This window comes from Odontesthes bonariensis, chromosome 3 (genome assembly GCF_027942865.1).
Source record: "Odontesthes bonariensis isolate fOdoBon6 chromosome 3, fOdoBon6.hap1, whole genome shotgun sequence".
Lineage (NCBI taxonomy): Eukaryota > Metazoa > Chordata > Actinopteri > Atheriniformes > Atherinopsidae > Odontesthes > Odontesthes bonariensis.
The window spans coordinates 32,735,952-32,763,853 of NC_134508.1; the positions used below are offsets into that span (position 1 = coordinate 32,735,952).

Here is a 27,902-nt window from a genome sequence, read left to right on the forward strand (position 1 = left end):
ATTTCTCCATCATGTCATCACTGTGATTTGTTTAAATTTTTAGAGGTTTATATGGATTACTTTTAACCTGAAGTGACAAGTTTATTTTAGTAATGGCAAGTTCAGACATAGTTCAGACGTAGAGAAATCAGAATTTCCAACTCCCAGCCAAAATGGATTATTATTTTCATTATTTCTGTATCTGTGTTTCTTTTTTTTTATCTTAAAGTAAAACAAGTAATCTTAATCTTAATGTATTTCTTGAATATTTGTACTCGTTTGTGTGTTTCACAAAGTTAATCCCAGAAAAAGTTAGAATAGATAACAAGGGGACTTATTTCTAGTCCTTAACTGTCCTCAGTGTCTGTTCTCAGCTAAATCATTTCAAAGGACTTCTTAATTTCTGGTATTTTAAGAAAGGTCTCCTTGTCCATTTCATTTTAAACTGTACTTACCAAATAGCCATTGTACATATTGATCTTAGTATTGCACTCGAGTGATAAAATTAAAGAAGTGTGTTTGTGGCACACAAAAACAATCCCCAAAACAGGATTCTAGGATTCAGTGTTCTGTGTGCAGGAAGGAAAATATTTCACACAAGCTGTGATGTTGTTAAGTGCTCGGCTGCACCAAACCAATTTTGAATCAAAGAAGCAAGATGAAAAGAATTCAAAGCGACAGTGATATAATTTTCCCTGAAATCTCATGCTGCAACATTTTCTCTGCAAAGGCAGCGTACTCGATTCAGCACAATGCAAACATGTTTTCCCTCTCACAAAATGTCAATAAACATCACACCGTTGTTCACAAACAAACACTACATTATTTGGCCCTCTCAAAGCCTGACCTTCACTCATTATGATGAATAATTTGTTTTGTGTTTGTACAAGTCATGTCCGACGTCCATTGTATTTTTAATTACCAGTAAAACCTGTTTGGCATATTTTATATTTTTTCTGCTGTGGGAGTGCCTTTCAGAAAGCACAGCAACCCGCTGCAGCGTGTTTGGAAGCATTGCCTCTCTGTGTTTAAAGATACTTCACGTTTGTGTTGTTTCTTCTTTTTTTTTCATATCAAGGACTTTAAAACTAACCAAACCTTTGGGACGTCCTGTTCCTGTGACGACCATACTGACGACCTCCAGAGTGATTACTAAGGTTTACAATTTCTTGTAAACTGAATTAGAATTTGGAATATTTCTATATCTGCATCTAATCCATACCTGACACACTGCTTTCCTGTTTGTTTCCTATTAAAGGCTTTTCCTTTTTTTATCCGAATCCACAGACTATCGAGGGGGTTGCATGCTGTACAGATCGTTAAGCCTTCTGTGGCAGTTGTATGATTTGCGTCTGTGGGAGTAAAGATAACTTCTTCTGTCCAGAGTTTGAATTGCAGACATTCACACATTTCCACATTGGATTTGTCAAATACAGGCACAGTCCATCCCCCCTGTATAAATTACACAGCAACTGAAATGGCTTTACAGCTCCATGATAACAAAGAAAGAAAATTTAAAAAAAAGTTTGCCTTGTTTAGCCAACATGCTTCCACTGAACAGAGTAAAACTCCACTTAGCAGTCTTTTAGGTCTTGTTTTGGGGATATTCTCCTCGAAACAACTTCATTCACTGCTCCTTCAACATCTACACAAAAGTCTGCATTGATGTTGAGGTCAAAGGACTTTCTTTGAGGGCCATGGCAAAACCTTCATATTGTGCTCCTTAATGGAGTCCATTTTGCATTTGGACGATCATTATCCTGATTTAAAAGCCACCCCATTCATGTTCAGATTTTTTATAAATATTGTGATGTTTGCTTCAATATTTTACAGTTTGAGTCTACGAATTGGGACAATTTTCATTTTGACCAGTGGCTGCATTAAAAGTCCAGAAAATAAAATGATTCAGCCCCATGTTTAACAGTGGAAGAGGTGTTCTTTTCATTCCATTACCTCAAAAAGTTCTTTTTGTACTTATTCTGTCTGAAGAACCAATTTCCAAAGTGTATCAGGCTTGTTTGGATGCATTTTTTTTTAATGCTTGAATGGTACACTACCACTTTAGAGTCTGATAAACCGCCCTGCAGGTTTATTTGCAACATCCAGGGTAATCATTCAGCCTCTGTAGAAACCCATTTACGATTTCGCCATTTCCATTAACTGCAATATCTTAAACACACTTCAAACTTAGAAAATGCCTTCTTTAAAACCCCCCTCCTATAGCCTTCTCCTCCTTTGTGAGTATTGATTATTTTCATTTTCAGTGCTGGGTCTGAATGGCTGTTGATTGTTGTTTGTTGGATCAAGGTATAAGAAGTTTTTTTCAAAGCTTTTTGCATTTCTTGACCTTTCCTGACAACTTGCCAACAGGAAATGGAATCATTACACATGGAGGATGTTGATTGAGCTTTTATATTTTGCAGAAACAAAACAAAAAGAAACCAGCTCTGTCATTCAATAATTGAATTTCATAGCTTAACTTTCAGGCTCTCTAAAACATACTTTAAATAATTTTAGAAATTTTTTGCTATTTTTGCTTTTGAAACCTTGAATTCTTATGGAACTTTACTAATGAAAAATAATATTCTTTGTCATTCAGGTTCCAACTTTCTTGTCTTGCAGTTGACAGATCAGTTTTGCAGGATGGAACCTTGTTATGGACCTTTTTTTCAATTTACACCATAAATTATTTTTGTTTAATTGCTCTTTGTTCCCTGGCAAGTTACATTGTCATCCTGAAAAATGATCTCAGCTTCACCAAACTACCCTTAAATGGGATGAGAAACGTGTCTAAAATGTCCGCCAGTGCATTTACTGTAGATTTAACGGCCAACTTTCCTGGTCCTTTTCCTGACATCTTAAACCACATAATCACTGATTGTGGAAATTAGTTTTCTTCAAGCAGTCATCTGCACCTTCTCCTTGCCAAATGCAGATTGTTGATTCATCACTAAATCCCCCTTTCATCCGATCACTTACAGTCCATGACTGCTTTTCTGTAGCCCACTGTCAACGTGTTTTCTTCTGTTAGGTGTTAGTGATGGTTTAGCACGATCCAGTGTATTTCTAGTGCCGGCCCCAAGCCCGGATAAATGGTGAGGGTAGCGTCAGGAAGGGCATCTGGTGTAAAACGTGCCAAATCTCACTGAGGCGACCTCTGATAAAGGGAGAGGCCAAAAGAAGAAGAGGAAAGTGTTAGTGATGGTTTACTTTTTGAGATTTCTGGATGGAAAGTTCCTTCTGCTGGTTGCTTGCAGTTCAGTCACAGACATTGACTGCTGTTTCTGACAGTTTGTTTTTATCTCTTTTGTTGAGCAGTTTCTTTTTTCAGGCATATAGTTTTGAGTTTTGTGTTCTGACATTTTGATGTCCTTCCTTGATTGACCTGTATGCTTCTCTTTTACAACCTTCCTATTTTGTTTGTACTTGCTCCAAATTTTAGACACAGCTGACAGGGAACAAAACATATTTTGCCACATTCTGAGTTGAACTGCCCTCTTCAAGGAGTTTTATCATCCGTTCAATCGTTTCCACTGACAGCCGTCTTGTTGGGGCCATGTTTTCTATCAATTAACTAGATGCAACAGTTTGTTAAGCTCTGCAAGCGCTCCATCAACTGCAGACTAATTTGCATATTCAAGCCTGTGCAGGTGTTTGTTTTAGAAATACCGTTTTCATGGTGATTTCATATAGTTTTCCTTACAAAAAAAATTCAATTTTATTAAAAATTATTTAGGCATGTTCTATAAAGCTAGAATGTTAAGCTACTGAATAAATAATTTCGTGTTTTATTGTGTTTTATTGTGTTTTATTGTTTTTCTTATTTCTAAAAAAGAAAATAAATACAAATGAACATCCTCCAAATGATTTCCATACACTTTGCCTGGGGTGTGTGGCTTGATCAAACATACAAAAAGAAGTTTGTGACCTTGTGAGAAGCCCAAACTGCCCCCCCCCCCCTCCCCTAGATCTACTATGTTACTTAACAGTGACAGAAACTTTGACCAATCGTGCTCAAACATTTGCATGTCACTGAGTGGAGTGTTTTTACTGTAACAGTGTCACTCGTGCGGCCTTGAGGGGTGAAGATTTAGCTTGAGTGAGTTGCTCAGGCACTCACTGACCGTTGTTGTGAAGTCAGTTCAGTACCCAACAGCCCGACTGTTCCAGTTCAAGTTGGTCTTTAACCTATGAAACTTCCTCATCCGCTGGACTCCTTAACCTCCAGGATATTGTTACATCCCACTTAATTTACATTTTCTAATGCTTTGAAGCACATCAACCACTGCCCTGAGCCAGAATTGTCTCGCCTGTTTTTTCTCTTTACAAACAAAATTCCAATCATTTCTTCGGATATAAACTATAAGTTAAGTCAGATAATGATAACAATGTTATTTGTCAAAGGGCCACTGGTTTCCCCGATGGATAATGTTTTTTTCCTGCAGACTTGGCCTAGAAATCACTCAGCCAGCCCAGTTAAATTGTGTGTGCTAATTTGTCTTTTCTATGCAAAATGTTGTAAATATAAATATTATGACTTAAGGCAAACAATCAAAAAGTATAGCATTTAAAGATGACCTACCGACCTAACCTGGAGTAGACATTCTGACATGACAGTGAAAACTGCCCAGAAGCGCCTTTATTTTCTGAGGAGACTCAAGAAGTTTGGCATGTCTACAAAAACCCTCACTAACTTTTATAGATGCACCATCGAGAGCATCCTCTCTAGCTGCATCACTGCATAGTTCGGCAGCTGCTCTGCTGAGAACCGTAAGGCCCTCCAGAGGGTGGTGAAGACAGCCGAGCGCATCACCAGCTCCTCCCTCCCCCCCGTGCAAGGCATCTATCACACAAGATGCCTGAGAAAAGCACGGAAAATCACCAAGGACCATAGCCACCCCTCATATGGACTGTTCAACCTTCTGCCATCTGGTAGACGCTACCGGAGCATCCGGGCTCGGACTAGCAGACTAAAGAACAGTTTCTTCCCCCAGGCCATCAGGATACTCAACCAGTAACTCATTGGCACTCAGCCACTTTAGTTATGTACATATTCTCACCTGTATATATATATATATATCATCTTCCTTGGTTTTCATTAACCCTTCTCAATTTATTTAATGCTGTTGGCGACGCCTCGTCACCAAGAATTTCAATGTACAGTATGACCCAGTGTCTCTCTGTACAAATGACAATAAATCTTGCATCTTGAATCTTGATAATTAATCTGGATTAATTAATGTGCAAAACAAATTTGCATCAGTTTTGCTAGAAATGAGGATTTTTTAATGTAGTGTCCTTTTAAATACAGGCCAAATAAAGGCCAAATCTACTTTTTATGATGCCCGCAGAAACTCAGAATTTACACGAAGCAAGAGATACTTAAAAGTGATTTTGTTTTCCTGAGAAAAAACACAGACATCCTCATTTGCATGCAGATATGTCACTCCCACACCGAAACATAAATATGACAAGTTCGTGACTGCTCCGTGTTTCAAGCCTCTTCAGGAATTCTATGGAAAACTCACAGCTGAGTGCACACATTGTTTATTTCCCAGATTTAGAATTAAAGAACACTCAATAATGTAGTACATGCAAAACATTAACTGACGAACATGACTTTTATTACTCTAGATGACTTTATTTGTTTTTTTAGTTTTTTAAGTCGTGTCATCTGTTGTTTTTTATTCATGTACTGGTCTTGTTATACTTTTTAGTGGGCTATGCACTGTACATTTGGGCTGCTAAACTAAATCCTACATAATTTTGCTGCTGCAGGTACTGCAGATTTACTGAAATCCCCAACATTGTAATCCAAATTTCTATCTGCCTTGTACTTCTGTAAAAAGGTGACCGTCAAAGAAATAGGATCACTCAAAGATCTCTGCACTGTCATTCATCTCACTGTACCCCAAAGCTTTGTGCACAGATGCGGTAATCCTTGATGTGGCAGGATCAGTGGAGCAGGTTTGGTCAAGCAGGACTATGATTCCAAGTCTGTAGGTCGGCACATAAGCTGTGTTAAAGTGGGCTAAGCTCATGGAAACAGAACTGTATCTTTGGGTAGCACTGCAGAAAATCTGAGTTAAGACTGAGGAGCAGATACTAATTCAGGAGAAGAGCCAGGCTGTGCTTGTAAATCAGCTGAGAAATTATCATTCTCATTTTATTTTATCCATCTAAAATTCTACATTATTCCATTTCAGGTTTATGTCATTCCTTTTGGTCAATAGCTTGTGGATTGAATTACATGCAGTCCAGATGCATATTCATCATATCTCCTGCTTTATACCAACAATAAGTCCTGCTAATAATTTTACTCCGAGGTCTAAAATATAGCTCAGAGCAAATGTGTTTTTTGCTCATTCATTTCCAGCACTCAAGAATTTTATTTGACAGCAGGAAAAAATGGATTTGTTCATTTGCTTTTCACAGCCACAATATTTGACTGTCGAGAACCCCTATTCTTCAGAGCTGCCACATCCTGTAGAAACAATTCTAGTGCCATGAAAAGCCCTGTGTGTTTTTCACTGCTGTCTGCGGGTAGCAGACACATTCTGTAGTCTTCGAGCTGGAAAGCCTCTTACTAAAGGGAAAATTTCTAACTACCACGAGGATAGGCAGGACCTGTTGGGGGAAACACTCTTTGCCTTGTGGCGGTATCCTGTGTGACTGATGCTGTTGTCAGTCATGAACAGAAGGATACACCTTTTAAAATTCATGAAAAGTCTATTGAGCTAGGAACTGAGAGAAAGAAAGTGAATTAAACTGAGCCTTGCCTTTAGACTTTCAACCATTCTGAATCATTTGTATATCTTGGCAGCTTGGCCACATAATTGATGCCATTCATTACATGATTGAAAGGAGTGTTTATGTGAGGTGAGTGGAGGTAGCCAGACCATTGCTGAGAGCAACTTACGCTGTGATGATTGATAGGACACGAGGTGCATAAACGCTGCAGTGTTGCTCGCCTAAATGCAAGTGAGTGTTACTCTCTTTGCCGGCTTCAGGCAAAGCCATTAATAAACCCTGCAAATGATGATAGCTGTTCTATTGATTCTAGTTTTCACCCACCATTCCAGCAGCCCCTCTTTCTCCAATACTTTGCCTCAGTAAACACAGCCATCGAAATTGTTGACCCACGCCATCTCTGCCATTGATCAACCCCTCTGATGTTGGGACATTCTGTTTGTTTGTGTGGTAGGTTAATACATTCACAAAGCTTGCAGATGGTACAAAATGGATCAATACAGGAAGAAAAATTGAAGTATGATATTAAACGTCATAAATGCACTGACTGACCAGTGCACTACAAGAGACCAGGATGTGTGTGTTAGCTTTCAGACGAGCTTTAGTGCTTGATTGTTTTTTTGTTTGTGTTTTAAAAAATAAACAGTAAATTGATTAATTGTTTCATTTTGATCAGACAGAAAACGGATCAAAGTCAGTAATGCATTTCCAGAGTTAAAGCAGCTCCCGCACTGCTGCCTGATCAAACAGCTGATTCTCATTCTGCAAACATTTCCTTTTCTCCAGCCTTAAATCAGATTCCACTTCATGTAACCCGCACTCCTCCTCCCTCTTCTCCCTTTCTCTGTTTCAACTGACTGTTAAGCGGGTTGTCATTCCTAAATGAAATGACACACCCTGAGTCGAAGTGACATTATGTCAAAGATTCATCCTGTGATTCCTGCCAGGCTAAATCGCTCTTGCTTTATTCCCCATTGAAAATTTAATTAGAAATACTCTCTCAGGCCCCCATAACTTCAAAAAGGCTCCAGTGTAATGTCTTCAATAGCTCTCAAAATCCTTAGTGCAAGCCAATGTCTTCCTCTTTTCCAATTTTGCTGAGGATGATGAAAACATCTATACCTCTTTTGTGAGTTTGAAATCAACTGCAAAACAGAGGCATCATAATTCTATAACTTTCAACAGTAAGAAATAAATGATAGGCTATTTGTTTACCTTCTCTCTACTCAAACGGCTGCCTCTTCTTATACCCGCACAAAGGATTGACTTTTACGGTATTACTTCACTGTCCTGTTTGTTCTGGAGATTTAAAGGCAGCATCGCCTTTTCATGAGGCTCTGAAAGGTCTTTTATCAAATCTATAGGTAACTTTTCAAAAAGCTGAAAAGGGAGTTAAAGAAAGAAAGCCAAAAGGAATATATTTAATGTCTAAATGATCCAAAAGAAAGGCATTAATCAGTATAATGTGAAAATTGATTAGAATGGTGTGTGGTAGAAAAGAGGATCATTTCTAATCAAAAAATTTGAAGGAAATCCCTACTGAGAGTACATTATTGCATGACAGAAGCACCTCTTTTCATCTGCCACCAGAAAACCTAATGCTTCTGGTCAGCAATAACTAATTCCTCTGACATTCCCTCCAATCAGCACTGAATGCTTAGCCCTGTATAGACATTTTCCCTTATTTCATCTGGGCTAATGTGACAATTGGAATCTTATTTGTGAATCATTTTGCAGCCTATTACTTTATGGAAATCATGTTCAAAATACAGCATCGCTGTTGTTTCTTTGGCTAAACCTAATTCAGTTTCCACCATCAAGGTTATTTCATCATACTGTGAACGAAGATTGCCTGTCCCTGACAGTCAGTGGTTGGTTTATGCCAATGTGTTCTCATCACATTATGTACCAAATCCTCTATTCATCCCCCCTTGTGACAGTGGTTCCCCTGAATCACTAAAACAACAGTGCCTTTCCCATTTCTTACAAATTGACCCTTCACGGTTCTTGTGCAGATGTGAAATTACATTAATTTTCCATTAGACAATTTACGGTTATTAGAAAACACTTAACTCTATAAAGTAAACAACTTCTTATGTAAAAATGAATCTAAAAGGTTTGTTTTCATTGTTTCTGGGGGCTCACTACATTGTTTTACGAGCTGTGTGAATTCAATATTACTGGTAACAAATACTGGTTATTCAACAGATATTCACATTTAAATGGTAAATCTTCAATATTGTGTATTAATTTTGGCTCCATAATAAAGTTGCAGTCTGAAGCCTTTTGAGGGATCAGTTTACAGAAACGTAATTTCATATTCATAGCCATTTTTTCATCACTGTGATGGAATTAGAATGAGCCATTTATTCAGAAATGCTGAAAGCCACCTTACTTCCTCCTTCAAGTTTCTAATGTAACCCATAATGGACAAACTAAATAGTGGCTTCTGTTGTGCTACTACAAACTTAGAATAGAACAGTGAGGCAGGGGTATTCAGCTGGTTGACATCTGCCATGTCACTGTCAAAGTTCACAAAAACCTACCCATTGCTCCTTCAATTTTAAATCACAATAATTACATGTGTGCGCATGGAAATTCCATTTAGAGAAAAGCAATGTTTTAATGTCAAACATTTGTTTCCTGATTCTCAGCCTGTTCCAGTAAATAAATACATGACAGTTGCTCTCTGATAGGTGAGAATAAGAATCTCTCTACAGATTTAGAATCTGCTGCAACCATGAGCACTTTTTACCTCACTCGTGAGTAGGCTAGCTTAATTCAATTCAATTCAATTCAGTTTTATTTATATAGTGCCAAATTACAACAAATGTCATCTCAAGGCACTTAAATAATACAATCCAATTCAAGCCAATTCATTGTAATCATAATCCAATGAAATCCAATTAATTAATTTCAAAATAATCTAATTCATTCATACAGAGCCAATTCAAAAGCAATTTCCTAGCTAAGGAAACCAACAGATTGCACTGAAACTTCTCTTCAGTCCAATCTCCCACTAGCTAGTTAGCATGCTGGCTGACTTTTGTATGCAGGATCATTGCTCCTAAGAATATCATTGGACATGAACATGTCCATGCACTGCACAGTGGGACAGGCTGAGCACAGCAGCTCTTCCACACCTTAACAAAGACTGACTTTGTTTACTTAAAGGTTACAGTTATGAATTAAAAGAAAAAATGGTGGGGAGCCAGGTGATTCCATGTGGGAAATAGCATAAATCATTAATGTATCTGCCAGGAACAAATAGGTCCTCCTGCTGAACAATAAGAGTCTTTGTCAGAATTAATCATTTATTCACAAATATACAGTGTGTAAAGGTTCTGTATGTGTATACACAGATATTTAAATTGAAAGATTTCTTAGAAGGCTTAGTGGTTTGGGAGGAAGAATAATAGTAGTTTGCAGAGGTCTACATCTATTAAAAAAAAAAGATTACTAGAAACTATCTTAAAAGTGTATGATGGCTTACATTTACATGGGCAACACCATCAAAAGAGAAGTAGTTGAAATAAAATATTACAACCACATTACTCTTGTAAAACTGTACATCATTACTGACACAATCCCACTGTTCATGTAGGTTTCACGAGAAATAAATCATCAAGCAGACATCTTCCAACAAGCACACACATCTGCACATACATATAAACTCAACCACCTTTCTTTACAAAGGAATAACTCACTGGGTAACACATGAGATTAACAGGAAATACAAAACAAAAACTGAGGTTTCAGTAGGAGTTTGAGGATTTATCTAAAACTTTTCAGAGTGTTTGTTAGATGGAAAATCTAAGTATGATGAGGAGCTGACTAAACACTGTTTTCCACTTGCTAATTAGAAGAAACTATCTTGAAAGAAACCACAGTTCTGAAGAAAAATGCAACAACAGATACAAACACCAGATAGTGTACATGACAGGTGCTCCCAGATCTTTGATAGATATAATAATTAAAACTGTCAAGGTCAAAAATAAAACACTTTCTTTTCAACTGCCAAGTGAAAAGCCAGTATGTTAGTATAAACAATGAGAGTAAAACTGATAAGAAACTGAACATTCTTTTTTTTCCCCAATTAATTAGCTCATATTCATTGTGACTTGATTTTAATTCATAATATTTGTGATTATGTTGTTTTTTTTCTACTAGAAAAACAGTCTTCAAACATATTTATAACTATAGATTTACATTTTTTATTTATTTTTTTAAAAAACAATAACCAGACCTTTCCCTGACATAAAGCTGCACGTAAGGATAAACTCCAGGAATTCAAAGAGGTTCAAAGAGGAAACATGATCAGTATGGGAAAAACTAATTTGGGGTTTGTTCCCGGAGAAGAGGTTCTGGGATTCTCAGGAGTTTTTGAAGTGTTGAACTTATTGTCTGACACAGAAGAAGTGATGCAATTTGTTACAATTTATTTTCAGATGCAGTAATATTGGTGAGGAGGATGACACAAATAAAGAATTCAGTTTTCCATAGCCTAAGCAGCAGCAGCAGCCACCCAATCAGACAGGTTTTTCTTGATTCATGGCAACAGAAAGAAAAAGAAACAAACATCACATTTCATTCCACCCTAATTAATGTCAAGTGACCTTTTGGTGGCACAGTGGTAAAATACTGCAGATGAAGATATCAATATAGTGGAAAACAAATTGAAATGAAGTTTTCTATTACACAATCTAATGCAATTTTACACATCTTAAAACTCTAGGTCTCTTACATAAATGCGTGACAAATGGAATGTCTTGGAATCTCTGTAAATTTTGAATTTAGAAAAAGAAAGCTGGAGGTGTGCTGGAGATGGACTTTTTTTTAGATTTTCTCTGACTCTCAGGTGCTGCTGTTCACTTCTCTGCTGCTGAACAGAGCAGAAGCTGAGAGAAGTCTGCTTGCAGAGGCAATGCAGTCCTCACTCTTGTGCACAACACTGACGAACTGTCTGAAAAAATGTTTTTTTTAAAGAAAAAAACAAAACCTAGGTGGGTATAGAAAATGGATGGACGAATGGATGATGCAAGTGACTGATAACATCAAACCAAAAAATTATTACTGCAAGTTTTTTCTGCCAAGGTGGTTCTTTGAGATATTGAATTATGTGGCGTATTTAAGTTTTTCCACACACAATGAGATGCTTTGGCTTAGTTTTTCTTCATGAATAATAATATGGTGCAATATGTCATGTGTTGCTTGTCATCTAAGGCTGTATTTTTCTAATTCTGCCGTGTGTGTGCTCTTACTTTCTCACAACTTTTTTTTTTTTTTTTTTTTTTTTTAAATCGGTTTTTAAATGTGTTTTTTTTTGTAATATAAGCATTATAAGTAATATCAAGAGCCACGGCACTGTTCTGTAGTAGTTCAAGATATAATACTTTCTCACAAGCCATTATTAAATCTTTATAATACTAAATAATAGAACATGTAAGCCTATTCTAATCATGATAATATATGAAGCCATTTACAGAGTGCTTAGTGGAAGCTGAGAAAATCTCATCCCTCTGACAAAAGTGATATTGATACGTTATAATGAAGAAGAGCTGTATGGATTAGTTGCAGAATTGTAATCCAGATTAGTTGCATGAGGAGTTCAATTTACATTATTCTCTTTGGCCGTCTTACACTTGGGTAAGACAAAGACAGATTTATATCCTCGCACGCCTGTCAGTACTTTTAATTAGTGTTTTCCAAAATTTCCCACAGCATTAAAAATAGTTTGTTACTTTCTGTTCCCATTTTTAATTGTCATAAATCTTGTACACTTGGCAAACTTATCTTCCTTCCCCATGTAATTGTTCTTATACTGTATTAGCTTAGCAGCCACTAACCTTATCTGTGCCAATTCTCAAAACCCTTTTTTTTCGTTGCCAATTTGTGCAGCTTTCCCAGAGAACATCAGGCTAAAATAAACCGCAGCATCCCACATAACCTCCCTCACACCCTAATCCGTTGCTTTGGTTTTCTCCGTATTTCTTTCTTGATCTGCAACACTCAGTTTTCTCCAATTATCTTCCCTAATTTGAATGAATGTTTATTAATTCAAATGAAGAAAGTACATTATGCCATGAATGAAAATGTCATGATGTGCTTTCATCTCGCCATATCCATGAGTGCAGTATGATGTCACCCTATATATGTTATGGTTGGCTAACATTCTTTTAGGCAGTACTTGCTTCAGGAAATTAGCTTTGACTAATCATTATATACATATACATATATATATTAGATTTGTAACCATTATGTCACTGACAGGGAGAGAGAAAAGCTACGAAGAAAAAACCCACAGATGAGTGATGATTACTCAACCATTAGATTTGCTCAATTAAGCAGTGACAAGTAAGTGTTTAAACGAACTGCAACAGGACATATCTGAGGCACTCAGGGGTCATTTGTGTGGTGTCATGCAATAAATAAGGCCATAACTGGCTGACAAACCACCAGGGGTGTGAGCGGGAGATTAGCAGGCCATATGGATAGATACAGGAATGCTGCTGAGTGTGCTGTGATCTCTTCCCAGAGTGACTGTGGTCATTTAGAATACAGATGTTCAAAAGTCTCCCTGTTGCTCTGGGTGGAGCTATGCTTGTCCCTAATCCACTCACGCAGTCTGGGTGTACCCATTACTTCACAAAGCAACCTGCATGGCTGTTTGTGCAGGTTAGATGCGATAGTTCATGTTTCTTCATGTCATCAAATTTTCTAAAGAGCATGAACAAACTGAGTCTGCCTGACACACTGAAGCTTATTCCCCTGCATTGTTGTCACATCATTGTAATGAGTGTCATATTCCACACTGCATGATAATGAAGACACGCACTGCACCTTGAGTCAACCCCTCAACCACAGGCTTGCTGTTGTATATGTTTTACATATACAAAAGATCCTCAATATCCTGTTGACATCCCCATAATCTCGAATGTTTTAGGAAATCATTTTGCCCTTTCTTCTGAGCATTTATAGACAAGCAAAGGAGATCAGAAGTAAATAAAACGCGACCAAATGTAACTGCAGTTGGTGTTTTGGTATTTTCAAATAATATTACGGAGGTAAGTACAGATTCTCACCAACCTCATCAATCAAATAAAAATGACTTAAACCTAAAAGATTACTTTAGTAAGAATTGGTTAATTAAACATAATTATCCTCTCCCTCCTTCCTTTGACTTCATATCTTATTTTCTACCAGGAATAACATCAACCCAGTGTAATGTTATTTGCTCTCTGAATCTACAAATAAATCACCCCAGAGCAGTGCAGGGTTGTTTGTGCTCCCCTTTTCTTCCTCCTCATTTTATATTCCCCACATGCTCTTTTTCATTCCGACTCTGTGGCTAATGCTTGTAATCCTCCTCGTCACACAGGGGTGGCAGTTACTCCATTAGCAGGCTTTCTCATGTTGATGTCAGGCAGGCCATTGGTTTGCAAGGGAATCTTGTTAGGGCTCTTATCGACATTGTGTTTCATTAACTTGATTAATGACGTCTATGGGGGCATGCTCTATAGTAATCAAGATCTCTGCTGAGAAGGGCTGTCTACAGTCAAAGATGGGCATCTTCTGCCCTCTCAGTCAACTGTTAGTGTCCTAAACTCAGAATGAAAAATATTCATAAATACCAAAGCAGTAAGAGACTCTGAAGTAGACCCCAGATGAACATTATATACTTTCAGAATCTCTGCATTTGCCAGCTGGGTTTCTTGAAATGAAAGAAATAAACATCTTGTGTCTGTATCACACCAGAATTTCTTTAGATGCTCCTACCAAGTTACTTGGTGACATAAGAAGCAGATGAAGCCACATTGTGCTGCTCTTTGCTTTAATGTCTTCACTAACTGAATATATATAGTACTGTTCACCTGCCTTTCTTTCCTGAAACAGAAAGTAGCTGCAGTGCATCTCTCAGAGTGTGTGTCTAGATTTTTTTTTCCTATTTCTTAGTGCCTATGGTTAAAATCTAATCTTGGTTCTTTGTTAAGTTGTCTGCTATGTGTTGAACCAACACTGATCCATGCCTCAAGTTAGGTGTCTTTTCTAATGTTTGTTCATAGATCAGTGGTAAATAGGTTAGGAAAAAATAAATTAAAAATTCCTCTGAAAATGGTCGGGTGGGAAGAGACTGGACTGAAGATTTTTTTGAAAACAAATAAAATAAAAACAAAAGCAACCAATGTCAAAAAGCCTGAAGAACTAAGTCTGGCTGCTTGGAAGAAAATACAAAGAAATGAGGAGTAAATCAAGTCTTTTACACATTATGGTATATGTAACTATCAGATTTTATAAGATAATGCACTATATAAAAATATATATTTTACCTAATTAGAATATATTCTGTTCTCCATGAAATGCATTCTTAATTAACATCTAAAGGAAGACAGACATACATTACATCCCAGGGTTCCTAAAATTATTTATTTTATTATCTAAGGAATCTGCATCTATTCTCACAACTATCCATAGAAGAAAAGGGGAGAGGGGTCACATCCGGCAAAAACACATGGGAGATGAAAAGCTGCTCACCTCAGATACTCCAACAAGAGGAACACTGAAGGCTACTGAATCCCAGCTCGAGCTACTTTTTTTTCCAGAGAAGAATATTAAAAGCAAAGATCAAAAAAACCCTACCTGGAATTCTTTTTAACCTTTCTTCGCCCGCTTCTTTCTCAAACTGTGCTCAGTTATATTTGCTTGAGCTCTTAAGGGAGAGAAGGGAAGCTGTGTTGGTGCAGCTCCAAGCAGGTGGCTCCTGGGCTACCAGGGTTAATACTGTGGGAGCTGACTCAGATATTTTGCCTTCTCTGGTTATTATCTTGGTGTACTCAGCTCAAAACAATGCTATATGACAAGGTATAGTGCAGCATTGCAGTTACTTATGTATTAGTTATAGTATGACATAAATGACATACTGTGCCAAGTCACTGAAGAGGAAAATATTATAAAATGTCAATTTTGAGTATAAAGAAAAATCTGTTTCATAGCCACAATTACCAAGCACCAATATTACAAGGGTTACTAATCACTATTTTGAATAGTTTAATATTTCCTTATTTATTCCTTATTAATTATCAGCATATCTTTAAAATCTTTTAAAAATCAATATTTTGGTGTGAACACAAGATAAAAAAAATTATTAAACTTCAATTAAATACCGTTAAAAGGTGATGTATTATGCCCTAACTGAGATGTATGAGACAGGCTTTGGTCAAAGATCCGTTGTCTGACTCAAGTTTTGACACCTCTTTGTTAAGTATCAGTTTTTTAGGGTGGAGACTTTGCAAGTGCTTTATTCCACCTTTTGGTGCGGTCAGCAACCATGGAATTATATCAGTTTGAACCAGAGTCAAGAAGCTACCAGAGAGGTTTAACCAACAAGGCTGCAACAGGACGTCGGTGAAGGGTTAGTTTCTGTAGGTTTGTACGATGGCAAACACTGTCATGCTTACTGTGGCGATGATGTGTCTACGTATGTTACGTGTCATCAAAACACGTAACATACGTAAACATAAAAAATGCAAACATAAAAAAGCTATTCCTCCAGTCATACAAAAAAAACTCCAGATCTACACATATATATACAGTATATATGAAGGTCAATTGATCTGAGAGGAAAAATAGTTTAACAGTGTAAGTTTGCAGCAGAAGCTAGGAAAGGAATATTGTCATATGCAAAGACAAAGCACAGTAGTTTTGTCATAGCAAAGAAATTCTTACTTTGTTTTCCCCTTACACCTGTGACACATTATGTCCTTTTACATGAGTAAAAGGACATAATAAAATTCAAAGTAGACTGCGCTTTGTGCAACAGTCAGCAGTCTGTGGGAGTGGGAGTGGGGGGTGGTGGTGATGCTGTTCAGGAGTCTGACGGCTTGTGGATAAACACTGTTTGATAAAAGCTGTTTTTTTTGTGTTTGTTCCTTCTTTGTGGCTCAGTTTCTTCAGTGCAGCGTTCAACTGGATTGTTGAAGTTGTTAAAACTTGGTCCAGAAGTGGTTGCTGCACACACACAGTCTTTAGCTAACTCTCACTGGAACATTACAATCAAATAGAGTTTATCCCCTGGGCTCTTACATCCTCTAAGGCTGATGGAAGATGTAAGCTGTAAGATGCATGCTCCTCAGTAAAGTTCAACAGAACTTTCCCACGCACCTTTGAAATGAAAATCTGAGTGGCTCGTTAAATGAAAGTGCCAGGGCTGTGTTTTTGGGCAGTTTTACACCTGCTGGTTACTTCAGACAGGGATTTGTCCATAACATGTTGCCTTTGTCTAGTTGTCTAAATTCTATGTCCTATAACATTCCAAGCCTGCATATCATATCATATCTTTGCTTTCACATAGATGGACGCAAAATATTAGAGAATCCCAACAATTCAGAATCTGGATTCGGGAAACACTGTATTCATCTTGGTTAAAAAAATAATAAATAAATACATTTACTTTAATTAGTTTAGCGAGAGTGCAACAGACCGCTGATAATTAGTTGTTGTGCCAAAGCAGTCACTATTTGGGCAGGAATTCTCAGATGGTTTTCAGTGATGTCAGTAGATGAAAAGTGATGTCAGAAGAAAAAAATCCGTAAGCACAAATGAGGTGTTTCAAGCTGTCCAAGATATGATAGAGAAAAAAAATACTTTGGTGTGCACTTTGGATCTGTAACTCTGCAGACCTTTTACTAGCACAAAAACTGTATAATACACTCAAGAAAAGGGCTTTTTATTTCCTTTATAAAAACAGACCCATTAAAACCAAACAGTACCAAGAGCTCTTTGAGGGATATGGGGACCGAGGAGCTCCCTAAGGGCAACGTATCTTCAAGGGGCTTTTTATGTGGTTGTATTAAAACTGCAGATAGGAAGTGACGAAACAGCCCGTGGCTGGGCAGTTGAAGAATAACAATAATGTCATCATTCCTATGTTGTATAATAGGCTTGCTAAACTCTGAGCTTAAACGTTGAACTATTTGTTTTAAGTATTGTTTAGGTTTTTAGAGGCTAACATTAAGAACTTTTGTTCATAAGGCCAACTTTTTATCAATGTTTACAAGTATTATTGTGTAAAGTTGGGTTTGGGTCTGGGTGCTATGAACTACAATCAGTTCCCTCAGTGCAGAATGAAGGACTGAAGGCTTCTTCTGTTTGGATGCAAAACGGACCGCTACAGGAAATCTTTCCTGCCCACAGCCATCAGCATCTATAATAACTCCTTGATTTAATTGAGCTACATCAACATTTAATTTCCCTCTGGGATAAATAAAGTATTTTTTAATTGAATTTGAATTGAATTGAATTGAATGATAAGCTGTCTCCAACGGGTGGAAGAACTATTAAAAAGTTACCTAACATCACGTGTTAGTTCTGTTAATCTTTTTTTGTTTTTTTAAAGTAAGAGTTCCACTATGATTGATGATTGAAACTGGACAGTGTTTGTTCCAAGCAACATTCATTCTTCAAGGATTTAGCCATCACTGTGATACTCTAGACTCACAAACAATTTGCAAAGATATGCGTTTCCTTTTTTCCAGCTCTGAAAGAAATCCCTTACAATATTTTACTCAGAAAGACGCTAAATTTATATTTTTTTAATCATCCCTGAGCTGAGTTGTTTCCAAGTGATTAAAGGAGCAGAGAGTGACAGGAGTGATGAGCTGTAAGGTAAAATCTCAGCATCAATGTTTTCACAGCAGATAATGTTAATCATGGAGCTAATTTTTGCTTTGACAAAAAGCAAATGTTTCAAATTTGCCCATTTTTACAAAAGTAAAGAAACTGGTGTACGCCTTAACTACTATTTCAAGCTTCTTTCTTTTTAAAAAAAAATCTGAGATGACATAAAAACTCAAAATAACTTCAGACAGTCCGACCTGATATACTAACTCAGATACTATGACAGCTAAAGGAGTTCTTCCCTTCACATCCAGCAGGAATGCTGCTTTGCCTGCCTGCACTTCATCTATCAGGGGACCCCGTTGGACCGCAAACACTACAGGATGCCTTCAAACATGAGCGCCAAACATTGACTGTAAACTGAAGCTGCTACTGATGATTATATTGATTACTGATTAAACTGCTGATTACTATTTGATTAATGGATTGCTGATCTTTTAAAAAGAATAAAGACAAAGCCACTGCAGTGAAAAAGAAAAAAAAACTGATAACAGAGAATAAAGAGGAAAAGTAATAATGTAAAGTATAGATGATAATATATTGAAAAAAGATCTGTTTAGGACTGGATGGAGGCTACTTTTACGCATTTCTGAATATAATCAATTCAATCAATTAGAAGTTGCAGTGCTAATGACAACATGAGAACACAGCTGATCCACAGGACACAGAGTGTCAAGTGGGTTTTTTGTCTCGTCTCCATGTCATGTCTCGTCACTTCCTGTTTTATTTTGAAAGATTAACTCCTCTCTCGTTTCAGGTCACTTGCCTTTCCTCTTGTGTTCCAGTCTGATCGTGCATGAGTGATTCCACCTGTTCCCTGTTAACCCTGTGTGTATAAGAGGTGACGTCTCCCCTTGTCTTGTGCCAGTGTGTCGTATCTGTTGTCGCCAACATGCTTCCCTCTCGCCTTCGTTAAAACCGAAGTCCATGTTCCATGCCATAGTTCTGACCATTTCCTCGCTAAGAGAGTTTTGTTTTTTTGGATAACCTTTATAATCATAGCCTTGATAAAGAGCAGTTTAAGTTTGATAGTGTTATTGCTTTTTCCTCCGAGTGGAGTGATCTTTTGTTTCAAGTAAAGTTTCATACCCTAGTGCCTCCTATTTTTACAGGAGAGGTTTTTTGTTTTCCTCTGCAGCAGGAGTGATTATTAATTTAAAGTTCAAAGTTTCAAAGTCTTTGTTTTTTCCTCCTCAGTGGAGTGATTATTATTTTTATAACTTTTCATAAATTTACTTCTCTCATTTTGGGAGAAGTATATATTATTATTGATAACTTATATATAGTCCTTTTTGTTCTCTCTTGGAGAGTTTTTGGACAGCCTTGTTCCTCCTAAATAAAGCTTCGGAATAGCATCACCTGCTCCTGTGTCCTGCATTTCTCTGGGTGTGACACAGAGGATTCATATTTTTCAGTCATGCCACTTTCCCACTTTGCATATATAACTGATGTGAGGTGCAAGTTCAGACTTAAACTTCTGCACAAAGTACTCAGATTACTTGTTTTGTGCTAACCAGTAACACTGCACATTAGTTTTGGAATTCAAGTAATAAGATACTACTTACTTTCTCAAATAAGAAAACCATGGCTGTTGACATTTTATCAAATCAGATTGTGTTTTGTTCTCACACAATAAAACAAGTGAGAGAAAGAAAATCCACGACTCGATCAGTTTCTCCTGCAGTACTGCACAGATTAGTGTGCATCTGCGGCTCACTCAGCAAGCGAGATGCCATAGAGGACAGTGTTAATGTCATGAAACAACAATATTTTGAATTTATGGGTGACATAAAACTATTTTGGGTGAAAATAAGTGTCAGTCAGCAGCAAAGAACTCCTTCAGATTTGAAGAACCACAGGTTGAACACAGCTTCGCAACATCGGTGATTCTGTCAGCTAATTCTACAACCCTACATCAACAACATCTAGCTCACAAACTCGGCTAAAGCTGCTGCGCCGAATGAAATAATTGAACATGTTGCTGGTTTTGTGGTGAAAGCGATCTACCAAGAACTGTGGTCGCCTTCTTTCCATAAGGTCTTTGATGAAATCCCTATAACTTTTTAGCCAATATCTTATGTTTACATGCAATCGTTAAAGCACTTTAAATATTGTGTCATTCCTGCTATCAGCCTGCAAAGCTTCAAATCATATAAAACAGAACAGGCGAATAACTTGGAGCAGCCAGTATATTCAAAGATAAATGTTGTCTCACTTTATGACCAAAGTGCACAGGAAGCTGTAAAAGGTAAACTTTTAAAGGCAGTAAACATATAACGTGTAATCAGGGTTTTTAAATTTAAAAGTAATGTTACTCTACCCTGCATGAAATAACCACCTGACAAGGTAGTTATCTTGATGTTTTTTTGACCCCTGTTTGAATGTGCAATCACAAATCTGTTGAAAATTAAATCTCTTACAAACTGAATCAGAGATGTTACTAATGCATTTATGTTAAATTCCTATATAGTTGCAATTCTGTTTTTTATTTAACCCTGTTTGAGTTAACTTGTTTCCTGGTCAAATAAAAAAAAGTGCATTTGAATATGTATTACTACTGTGACTAGTCAGTTTTGGGCTTCACCTTCACTCATTAATTATTTAGCCAACAAATGATGTCGGTGACGATCTTTAGTTTATCAACACAACTGATATTTTTTTCCTCTTTTTTCAACTTTCTTTGCAAATTTAACAATGTGCAAATAAAACAGCAGTGGTAGACAGGTAGTAATGATATAAGAAACCAGAGCACTCACCATCCTCTCGTGACTTCTGAATGAAAGCATCAATGCCACTCTCTCCGTAGTTTCCCTCCGAGGCCACTGTGGAGACGTAGTTCCAGCGCATAGCCTTAACAATGTCCACCATGGCTTGGGCCTGATATGTGTCAGGAGGCACCACACGGGAGAAAAAGTCGTAGCGGGTGTTGTCACTGAGCTCTGGAGCTGTGGAGGCGTAGCTCACCTGGGGTATCTGCACACAAAGATATATTGATAACATTATAAGATTAAAGTAGCCTCTGGTGGAGCTGTAGGACAGAAGTGATGAATAATGGCACAGGGAAATCTAAATGTATATAGTGCCTTTCAACAACAAGGGAAAGCATGAAGATTAGACAAACACACAAAACCACATAAGAATCACCATCAGAACAACTGTGGAATTATAACGTCAGTTCGTGGGAAGCAAGTATAAGGATGTGGAGTGATATGATGATGTTCCTGTTTCAGTGAAGATGAACAGTAGCTTCTCAAAAAGTTGAAAACTCATCTAGAAAAACTAAAATATTAGAGAGACCTGAAAAAACATGAGCCAAGTCAAGATAAAACTATTTTTTTCTTGACTCTTTTAAGGAAGACGACATCTCATTTCTGATCAACTTTAAAATGGTCATAGAATTTAAGTAGTTTCAAAAGCTGATCACATAAAAACAGGTGTATGTGATGAAATAACAGAGCAGTATCTGCAGGGAGAAAGCTATCATCTTGATGTTGTGCAAGCACAAATGCAACCCTGCAAGCACAAGGCTGTAAGTGAGCGCTCAACACTTCCTTCACACTCAGAAACACTTAGCGTTCGCTCATCAGGTTGACTTCTTTTTCAACTTTAGAGGTCATGACTGACTATTCTTCTACTCTGACTATATAATCATTTTAACACTGGTGTCCATCAGGTCCAGTTTACAGCAGCAATAGAGGCAGTGATGAACAACAGTGCGAGGCGTCTTAGTATAGCAGCTAAGCTATTCTGGTAATGGAATCATTAGCTGTACCATGCAGTTCTAGTCATCAATAGTTGCAATAATGTTTTCACCAGTTTTGCTAACAGTCACGGCAACCCTTACCTAAACACAGAACATGTACAGCCTCATGGTGCAAAGACTGCCTCATTAAATGCACAAATGTGACACCATAATGTGTTCCACAGTGTCAGCGGTGCAAGCAGGACTGAGGCCCCCAAGCGCTCATGATACCCAGACGCGTCAAATCAGATGACCGAGTCTGCGAGGAGGGGAGAGAGGGGAGGTCGCAGGCCTACCATCTATGATACCGCTCACATTACTGCAATGATTGACATTCAGCATGTGACCAGTCACTGTTCAGGGAAGGGCAATAATACAGGTTAAGAAATTGCAACTAAAGATATTCTAAATCGGGTACAAGCAAGGAAAAAAAACAAAAAACATGATGATGCTCAACTTCACTAGAAGGTGAGTATATTGTCTGTGTAAATATGTGGGCATATTCTGCACTTAAGCCAGAATTCACAATATGACAGAAGGCCATTCTCTGTATATAGACTAATGGAGATAGATTTATCAGTGGGGGATGGTCATCTTTTAAATGCAGGATGCCAGAATAAACTTTGTTGTACTAAAAGGGCTAATATAAAAAAAAGGACTTTCTTCATGCTTCTTTTCATAATATTTTGTCGTTTAACTGTCCTGCAGTAACAAAGAAAAAAGTGCCACATCCAAACTAATTTTGTGTCTGGTGATGTTTCAAGTTGACGGTGCCCTGGGGTGTTTCCAATTAAAGCAATACTATGTAACATTTATACCTTAAAATAACAGCTTGAAAAAAATTGTGCGGCTAGAATGAGTTTTAATATTACGATTGGCCTGTCTCCTATGCCCTTCGGGGGTCTGAGTTGGAAAAACTGTGCTATGTAACTTTGCTGGAGCGGCCCGGGAGCTGAGTGGAAGTACTTCGACATGCTTTCTGGCACACCTACCGCAAAAACAAATAGACCCCTCTCACGCTCCCAGGTACATTTGATTACTCTTACCTTCTCGGTCAACATAGCTTGCACCTTCTGACTCCTCGCCGGTTCGTCAACAAACGTGAAACGTGAAAGCGAAAGGGTGATGTATTTACGACAGTGTAACCGTACATTACCTCCAAGCCTGTAGGGGGAGCTCCATAATGGGCTTTTTGAGAAGTTACATTGTATTGCTTTAATTCCTAACTGTCATCCTTAATGGAGACAACACAAAGAAATGTGTGTAGTTGATACATTTTTGACAAAGGTAACTCATTCTGAATGCAGACTTTGGATTTTACGTGTGATAAAGAAATTAAAATGAAGTGAAAAAATCCTTTATCCCAAGGGAAATCACATAAGACCGATTATAAATCTGAAAAAAAAATTCTTAGACTAGTTTTGATATAGAACTATCTACACTCATTACATTTTAAACTTTTTAAAGCTATATTTTTTGTTTGTTTTCTTGAAAGACTTAAACATTATTGACAGACCAAAGGAGAAGACACCCCCACCACTGTTACTGGCTACAAAACTTCTTTAGTCAACTTAATGAGTGAGTGAATGTGTGAGTGAAAAGTGCTCAGATCGCTCGCCCTCATCACAGCCTCCGTGAGTCCAGTGAACAGATGCTTAAACAATGCATACACACATTAAACATTGTTTGCCTTTCCCTGCTCACAAAGTGGTATTTATAAAGGAAAAACGTGTGAGCCACACATTCTTCATACTATGCAAACACATTTCTTTTTAACAATGTAGCCCTAATATGAGGTGGAAATAAGAAGAGGCCACAAAATTTCCCCTAACACAAAACAGACCATTTCTGTATTATAGTGATTTTTGTCCAATTTTGTTTTTTCATAGTCAGTTTTCACAGTATACTCTTATTCAGAGTTATTGTGATGCTATAAATAACTGCAGCCATGCGTAGTCCGTTATGACTGCAGAAGATATCTCTAATGAGACTTCAAAAAAGAAATACTAAACTGTTTCTTGGACATGATCAATCTGAACTTCTGTTTCTTCTTCACGATGATCTCCACAGAGACTTTAAAATGAGAGTTTAAGTTGCCAACCATGTCTTTTTTTCTTTTTCTTTTTTTTAACCCCTGCAGGGTTCTTTGCTCTGAACTTAAGAGCTGATTGCAAATAACAAATGAGGGGAGTTTCCACATCCACTCCTGGCCTAAAAGTGGGAGTGGAAATCAGGTTTGTGCACATGCAAATAGTTTCACAATACCTGAAATGTATAAAGTGAACTACACAAACACACAACTTTATATTTCTGTTGTATGCCCATTTCTGCCTTAGTGCATACACACAACTTTATTCATGAATCTACACAGTTTTATGCATCTTGGTCTAAGGTCCCTGTCCAGATTTCTGGCTTGGTTTGTATACTTAGACATTAACTGACCAATAACTTAGAATTGATATTCTTTTGCTCCAAAAGGAGAAATCAACATCTTCCTAATCACTGACGAGGAAATTCGATGCAAGACAAGTAATAAGCAGACTGTCGCAGAAATGTCTAATCCAACACACTGCTCCTTTTGAGGCTTGAAAAGAGATCAAGTTATCCAGCGAACCCCTGCTGAGACATTTATAATACCCAGCATTGCTGCTGCCTTACACTGCAGCAGGATGCCTGGTTCACAAGCTGAGATGATGTCACACATCTGAGCAGGGGTCACGTGAAACAACTGGCCTAAACAACTGACTGCAGCCAAGCAATACATGTTTTCTGCACAACAAAATGTGCCTTCTCAGCCACAGGTTCTTTTATATAACCAAGAAAAAAAGAAAAAAAGAATTAGATTTTTTTTCACACTTTGGAAGCTTTGGTTATAAAGTTTTATACTTGAAAGATATCATTGCAGTTTTCCGTTGCTCACTGGTCCAAAGATTTTACAAATGCGTGCACTGAATAAAGAAAAATATTACATAAGAAGCTTAAATAGACAAACAAATAGGTCAGCTGAAGCACAAAGTCATTCTTCAGTGACCATAATTTTCGCTGAGAATTTTCTCTGGGATTTCACCATCAGTTTTTGCAAAACGTAAACTGTGTTTGTGTAAATTGAATTTTTCATCCCTAGTCAAGAGAAAAAAAATCAAAGAACAGGCAGCAGTGTTTCTTGGTAATAACACACACTGCGCCTTTTTGATGAGGATCTGTCATCATGTTTTTGTCTCTGCACAAAATGAGGAGACAGTGCACTCTGTGAAACACGATCCAAATGAAAACAGCACTGTTTTCACTCTCGATGTGTTGTTTCCACATGATGCATTTCATTATCACAGACAGCAGAGCTGGGGCACACACACACACACACACACACACACACACACACACACACACACAAACACACACACACACAAACACACACGCACGCACCCGCACGCACGCATGCACGGATAAGCCCTTGATATTAAGCAGTATTCAACCACCACAATGAACACCACCGTTGCCTTACTCTCTTATTCAGGTCAAAGTTTATCAAAACTTTAAAAACTGAACAGGTGGATTTATCTTTACTAGTCACAGGCCGCAGGTTAAACACCAAGAGAAAATGCAGATTAGAAAATAAATATTTTAGCAAGGTGATTTGCCATACAGTTGTAATCAAGCTCAAAATATAACTACTGACAATAAACCTATCTGGAGAAGTAACTTTGTAAGTGTGTTTGCTATAACATAATACAATAGACTGCTTTGAATGACAAAAGCGCAATATCACTACATTTAAAACATTCTACATTATTGACAGTATGTTGCAGTCAATTACTGTATGTAAATACCTTAAAGTCCAAGCACCAAACAATTTTTCAGTTTGAAAGACTCAAATACTACAATAGTTACAATTCATCATATATTCATAAAGCTTTGATGGTATTACATCTACTGTGTGTAAACTGCAACAGTTTTATATTTTTTATATCTGTCACAACTTATTCTTAAAAAGGGAAAAAAGAGATAATTTATTCAATAGTTTACAGTCATGAGAAAGAACAACTTTTTTTTTTCCCAATTCTAAGTTTTTACATCTAGGTCTGATCCTTACGGTGGCCGACACGTGCAAACGCGCTGCAAACAGCGAAACAAATCCAACAATAAAATGCTGCAACAGAAAAATGCGGCAATAACAAAAACGACCGGAGCACACGCGCTGTAAACCCCAAAACACATGCAAGAAAAAAAAACGCTGCAAACATCAAAACACATGCAAGACAGAAACGCTGCATACATCAAAACACATGCAAGACAGAAACGCTGCATACATCAAAACACATGCAAGACAGAAACGCTGCAAACTTCAAAACACAACGGAAGTTCGCCAGGCCAGTAGGGGGTCTCGACCTGTGGGATAGGGGATCGACTATGGGAGATCTAACATATTAATGAAAGAGAAGAAAGTCAAAAGGTACGTTGTCATTTATGTCTTTTTTAAACACTTGGCCGTAATCTTTTACTTTATTATAGAAGAGCAGCGGAGTTATGTCGCTATTATAAGGTAAAAGATTACGGCCAAGTGTTTAAAAAAGACATAAATGACAACGTACCTTTTGACTTTCCTCTCTTTCGTTTCTGTCTTGCATGTGTTATGAAGTTTGCAGCGCATTTTTTTCTGGCATGTGTTTTGATGTTTGCAGTGCGTTTCTGTCTTGCATGTGTTTTGATGTTTGCAGCGTTTATGTTTTGCATGTGTTTTGATGTTTGCAGTGCGTTTCTGTCTTGCATGTGTTTTGATGTTTGCAGCGTTTATGTTTTGCATGTGTTTTGATGTTTGCAGTGCGTTTCTGTCTTGCATGTGTTTTGATGTTTGCAGCGTTTCTGTCTTGCATGTGTTTTGATGTTTGCAGCGTTTATGTTTTGCATGTGTTTTGATGTTTGCAGTGCGTTTCTGTCTTGCATGTGTTTTGATGTTTGCAGCGTTTATGTTTTGCATGTGTTTTGATGTTTGCAGTGCGTTTCTGTCTTGCATGTGTTTTGATGTTTGCAGCGTTTCTGTCTTGCATGTGTTTTGATGTTTGCAGCGTTTATGTTTTGCATGTGTTTTGATGTTTGCAGTGCGTTTCTGTCTTGCATGTGTTTTGATGTTTGCAGCGTTTCTGTCTTGCATGTGTTTTGATGTTTGCAGCGCGTGTGCTCCGGTCGTGTTTGTGATTGCCGCATTTTTCTCTTGCAGCATTTTATTGTTGGATTTGTTTCGCCGTTTGCAGCGCGTTTGCACATGTCGGCCACCGTAGATCCTTACAGGTTTTAGAAGTAGGTACATACAAGATGAACAACATTCATGACGTACTGCATTGTGTAATTTATTTACACAAAGACTAAGTCTATAATTCTATAATGAGAAAGATTTTACAAGTGGAAAACATTAAAGTTATTTTTCAATCCCAGGAGTGGACGTCTCTGAAAGTTCACCTCAAAGTCGGACTGTACAGTGCTCAGAAAAATGGCAAAAAACCCAAGAGCTACATCTCAGACTTGTTGAAGAAATGTTGAAGTTCATGACATGAGTTAGAAATAGACTGAACTGGTATTGTTTTTGGAGAGTTTGCAGGAGAAGGCATCTTAGCTCTAATCCGTGCTTCCATGTTCTTTTTTAAAGTTGCATTTGGACAAACCGCAAGGCAGACAAGACCAGAGTAGAGATGTTTGGTCAGAATGCACAGCATCACGTTTGGAGAACACTAAACACAGAATATCACAATCAAATGGTGGTATT

General features: G+C 37.6%; 1 protein-coding gene across 1 annotated transcript in view; it reads right to left on the reverse strand.

Annotated features, from left to right (window-relative positions):
- Positions 1–27,902, reverse strand: part of LOC142377474 (metabotropic glutamate receptor 4-like) — a 216,629-nt gene that overhangs the window by 77,312 nt on the left and 111,415 nt on the right. The window contains exon 3 of the mRNA XM_075461613.1: positions 21,159–21,375. Coding sequence (XP_075317728.1) covers positions 21,159–21,375 — 217 coding nt within the window. The remainder of the gene's footprint in view (positions 1–21,158; positions 21,376–27,902) is intronic.